At 36.5% G+C, this 5,548-nt stretch overlaps 1 protein-coding gene across 1 annotated transcript in view; it reads right to left on the reverse strand.

Annotated features, from left to right (window-relative positions):
• Positions 1 to 2,011: 2,011 nt before the first annotated feature.
• LOC103588492 (putative maltase-glucoamylase-like protein FLJ16351) overlaps positions 2,012 to 5,548 on the reverse strand; it is an 87,936-nt gene continuing 84,399 nt past the window's right edge. Inside the window, exons 18-20 of the mRNA XM_008570174.1 lie at positions 4,132 to 4,181; positions 3,786 to 3,944; positions 2,012 to 2,193 (exon numbers count right to left, since the gene is read on the reverse strand). Of these exons, the coding sequence (XP_008568396.1) occupies positions 2,134 to 2,193; positions 3,786 to 3,944; positions 4,132 to 4,181 (269 nt within the window). The 3' untranslated portion in view covers positions 2,012 to 2,133. The remainder of the gene's footprint in view (positions 2,194 to 3,785; positions 3,945 to 4,131; positions 4,182 to 5,548) is intronic.

A 5,548-nucleotide genomic window follows, 5' to 3' on the forward strand; every position in this document is an offset into this window, starting at 1 on the left:
TCCCGACACGGGTGCTCCAGACCCGCCGCCATTTTCCCCTACCTATAGTTTTTTTTAAATCACACAAAAAACACAACACAGCACACACATACACAGTACATTTGTGACCAGTATTCACCTAACAGACTCTGCCCACATAAAGTTAATTTCAAGAATCCCATTCTCCTGCTGCCAACTTCCCAACCCTCTCTGTCTCTCCAATTCCTCTGGCTCCCTGAAACTACTATCTATTGACCCAATCAATTTTTTCTGTCCCTCACATCCTGCACTTTCTCATTTCTTTCCTTACCCAACTAAGATTTTATGGTCCATCATTATAATCATTCTTTTTCAACCTCCTTTTCTCTCCCTCCTTTATATCCCCCTGCAAAATTCCCACCACAGCTAAATTCCACTCTCCTACAAGTTCCCACCTGCACTCAAACAGCTGAATTTGGCTGGAGAAATTACAAGGCATGCTAACTGATCTAACTCTAATATGGCCCTCCATGCTAAGGAGCAATCCCATTGCATCATTCCTCATCAACCTACTCTCCCTCCCGACTCCTTCTCTCTCCTCAAACTTCCAACGTCTCTTTACCTCTTTGCATTCTCAGCTAATAATATTGTTTCTTATTTCATTGAGAAAAAAGAAGCCATTACAAAAGAACTTCCACACGTTTCCAATACCAAATCCACACATAAGCCAATGTCTCCACTGACACACATGCTCTGTCTTCTATCCCGTGGAGATGAATTCCTCATGCTCCCATGTGATGCCCAGTCCTCCTTGTGTGCATTACACTCCATCCACTCACTCTTTTTAAGAACTTAGATCCTGAAGCTTCTTCTCTTCTCCCCATCATCAACTTTTACCTATATTTTTCTATCTTATTTTTCTTATCAACCATGCTGCAATTACAGTTACATAATCTTTCACCTTAAAAAACAAAAAAACAAAACAAAACCCGATCCTGTACCCATTTCCTCCAACCACTGTCTGATCTCTGCTGCCCCTTACAGCTAAGCTCCTCTAAAGAATCTTCTATACTCACGCCTCTTTCCCACTCTCTCTTAGGCCTGCTCCAGTCCACCTTATCCCCTTTTGTCATGTTCACCAACAATTTTCACTTTGACCAACCCGATGGACATCAATTCCCAGTGCCCATTAATTTGACCCATTCATAGCATTTTAACCAGGGGTCTACTACTTTCTTCATGAATGACTTTCTTCACTTGGCTCTTTGTACCTTACTCTCTCTTTGTTTCCTCCTACCTTGTGGACCACTCCTAAATACCCTAGACACCACTGAATAGTTAATTAATTTGGGGCAATAAACTTTATTTAACTTTGAAAAGTTAAAGTTTCTTTTTTTTTTTTTTTCCTTTTCTGTCTTTTTTTTCGTGACCAGCAATGGATCGCAACCCTCAGTGTCGCGCCCGTACCGGACCGGGACCGGCAACGGGATCACAACCCTCGGTGCTGCGCCCAGACCTCGCCCAGCCAGTGAGCGGGAACCGGTCTGTATGTGGGATCCGAACCCTCGGCGGGAGCGCCACCGCACTCCCAAGCGGCGCACTGTAGCAGTGCGCCACCGGGCCGGCCCGAAAAGTTAAAGTTTCTTGAGATGCCTGACTCCCACTAGCAAATTTGTGCTCAGAGATTTCTTCAAGTCAGAAAAACAAATTATATCTTATTATTTTACTCCTAAGAAAAAAATTCAGGTAATCTAAAATGAAAATCAAATATATGTTCCAACTTTTTTTTTTTTTTTGCTGAAAAGTTAGAATTTACAAAAAGCTACCTTTTGCCAGAGATCTGCCAAATTTCATTAGGTTCGCAAACCTTCTCCTCAACTAAAATTCCACAATGATGTTTTCAAAGGCTTGCTTTGAGGACCATGAAGTATAATCTTATTTATCAGCTCAGCATTTCAATTTATAAGGCTGAGGGAGTTTATGTAACATTTTGTCCAGCTTTTGTAAGAGATATTGTCAGAGAATTTAGGTAATACACACAGACAACACAAAATTTTAATACATGTAATATTTTAATTGTATTGCTTTTTAAATTAAACAATTTCCATATTCAAATAAGTTTTAACTGTTGTGGATAAGTTATGACTACTTTTTCTTTTTAAAAAATTTTTTAATCTAAAGAAATAAAATGGTCATTTCCTGGGAAATGGGTTGAAATATCCTTAAAGTAATTTTCTGTAACAGATGAGAGAGAAAATAAATTAGTGAAAGTAAACCAATGTAAAGAAATTTAATTAATCAGAATTAAACTTATGATTCTATAAAGAGAATCAAATGTTACCAAGGATCAAAGGACAACTTTTACATATTTATACATAATAATATGCATAGAGTGTGATATATAATATATGTAACATGTATGTATTCAGACACTCACAGATATTAGAGTAAATTATATGTAGACCCTATTATTATAAGTCTATAGAATCCCACAATCAAACAACTTACTTCTTTCAAAAGTGATCTCTGTATCCTACAGAGCTTTATCAAGTTTTTTCTGTTTCTTTTTTTTTAAGGTCAACTACACACATACATGAAACAAAAATTTATTAAACAAATTTCCCAAAAAAGCTATTTTTGTTTTCTTGACCCAAACAACCGCTTTTAGTTTATCAGAGAGCTTCAAAAGGAGAAAGAGCACAGAGCAAACAGAGAGGGCAGCTCAGGTTTCCTACCACTCCATTACTAACCATGAGATCATTCTAAGACATTATTTCTTCCTCTCTAAAATCTGGGTAATAATGCTAGCCGTACATGTCTATCTCTCAGAAGCATGGTGAGTATCAAGGGAATAATGTTTCTAGGAATGTTTTGTAAATTATAAAACTTCAAGTAAAGAATTACTGTTATGATTAAAATATCAAGCAGTTTACTCAAAAATATTCCCCAGTCACAGAGAGAATTCACTCGATTGGAGAAAGGTAAGTTTTGAATAGGTTATTATTCAAACGACATTGTTATCAATTATTTTTTCATTAGAAAAAAGAAAATTCAGTATTTTGAGCTCTGTGCCATGCTCTGTATTAGTAAAGACCATGACATTTGTATTGTGTGATAAGGTATTAGACACTCATTGGGAGCTTCTGGGAAACTGAAATCTCTAGATCCCTCCTTCCATTGTAGGACAGTGGTGTCTATTTGGCATGCTGTTCATTAAGTTCTCCAGGAGTGGGAACCACGTCTTGTTATCTGTAAGCATGTATCTATAACACATATACACTTTCAAGCTCTTAGCAGCAGCTTACTAAATATGTTTAATTTTCAAATAGAATAGATTAAATGGAAAGAAGCATGATATGTCAGTAGTTTCAAGATTAAGACTCAGTCTATCAATTATTAAGAGTATATGACCTTGATATATCGCTTCACCTCCCTGGATGCTCTGTTAAATGAATTATCTGTTAAATGACATAATTGGTATACAGTCCCTCCAGAACCTTCCACTTTCAATTTTCTATAAGCCTTTATTCTCACTTATTTTAGCTTCCCATTTATTCTTTATATGACACTTGCCAGAGAACACACCAGCCTTGCATGATATTGTCTGTGACATTTATTCCAACAAAGTTCCTAGCCCTGATATGGGCACATTTTTATCTAGAAATATAACTGTATGCTTATGGTCTTCCTTGAGCTTCAGAAATATGCAAACAGTTATTTTAGAAATGTGATCTATCATGGTTTTTGCAAAGAGGGAGCATTCAAGGAAAATGAATGGATTTAATAAAAGAAATTTGCCTTGTAAGTCAATAGTGTTTAAACCTTACCATATTAGAATGATACTGTATTTGGTTGCTTGGAATGATTTTTCCATTCATATAAATAACTTTTGGCTTTGAAGTCAAACCAAGGATCTGAACAGTGTCACATGCCAGAGTGTTAACTCCGTGATAGCCATTGTTAATTATAGTGGTTTTCAGCATTCTCTGTTACAGAGGGAAGAAAAGAATTTTTAAACAAATGATGGCAATACACATATGTATATAATGTAATGTAATTTGGAGAACTGTCAGCACTTTGAAACACCTTGTTTTTAAGAATCTTGGAACATATTTTTCTCCAGAAAAAAAATGAACTATTATGTCACAACAAGTACTGAATGCATAAACTTACATCATGGAATTTGTATTGGGCATAGAAGTACTCTTCTCTTTCAATAGTACCTGCAAAACAAGTGTAGACATCAGAAAATAAAGGTGAATGCTACATTTTAATAAGTTTTAAAAATTTATTTTATTGTTTACTATGTTTTAATTTCTTTTCTTTTTTTTAAATTTTAACTTCTCAATATACATTGTAGTCGATTTTCATGACCCTTTACCCATTCCTCTTCCCCCCTCCCCTTCCCACTTCCATCATATCTGTTCACTTGTTTTAAAAAGTTCAAGGAATTTTTGCAATTGTTGTGTCTTCTTCTCCCTCCACCCTATGTTTGTTTGTGTGTTTATTTATTTATTTATTTTTAGCTCCCACAAATAAGTGAGAACATGTGGTATTTCTCTTTCTGACTTGTTTCACTTAATATTATTTTCTCTAAGTCCATCCATGTTGTTGCAAATGCTAGTATTTTATTCTTCTTTATAGCAGAGAAGTATTCCATTATGTAGATATACCACATTTTCCTTATCCACTCATCTGATGACGGATATTTGGGCTGGTTCCAACTCTTGGCTATTGTACACAGAGCTGCAATAAACATTGGAGTACAGGTATCCCTTCTCTCACCATATACCGAAATCAACTCAAAATGGATTAAAGAATTAAGTATACATCCTGAAACAATAAAACTCCTTAGAGAAAACATAGGGGAAATGCTCCAAGTAGGAGTGGGTACAGACTTCATGAATAGGACCCCAAAAGCACAGGCGACTAAAGGTAAAATAAGCACATGGGATTTTATCAAACTAAAAAGCTTCTGCACAGCAAAAGAAACAATCAACAGAGTGAAAAGACAACCAACAGAGTGGGAGAAAATATTTGCAAAATATACATCAGACAAAGGATTAATATCCAGAATATACAAGGAAGTCAAACAACTTCATAGCAAAAAACCAAATAACCCAATTAAAAAATGGGTAAAGGAGCTGAATAGGCATTTCTCAAAGGAAGATATACGAATGGTCAACAGACACATGAAAAAATGCTCAACATTACTCAGCATTCGGGAAATGCAAATCAAGACCACTTTGAGATACCATCTCACTCCAGTCAGGAAGGCTAATATCCAAAAGACTGAGAATGACAAATGCTGGTGAGGATGCAGAGAAAGAGGAACTCTCATGTGCTGCTGGTGGGACTACAAAATGGTGCAGCCTTTATGGAAAATGGAATGGAGGTTCCTCAGATAATTACAGATAGATCTACCATATGACCCAGCTATTCCACTGTTGGGAATATACTGAGAGGAATGGAAATCATTATGTTTTAATTTTTTAAAATTTAAATTCTGTTCTGGGCCGGCCCGGTGGCGCACTGGATAGTGCGCCGCTTGGGAAGCGCGGCGGCGCTCCCGTCCGAGGGTTCGGATCCC

This window comes from Galeopterus variegatus, unplaced genomic scaffold, assembly GCF_000696425.1.
Source record: "Galeopterus variegatus unplaced genomic scaffold, G_variegatus-3.0.2 Scaffold577, whole genome shotgun sequence".
Lineage (NCBI taxonomy): Eukaryota > Metazoa > Chordata > Mammalia > Dermoptera > Cynocephalidae > Galeopterus > Galeopterus variegatus.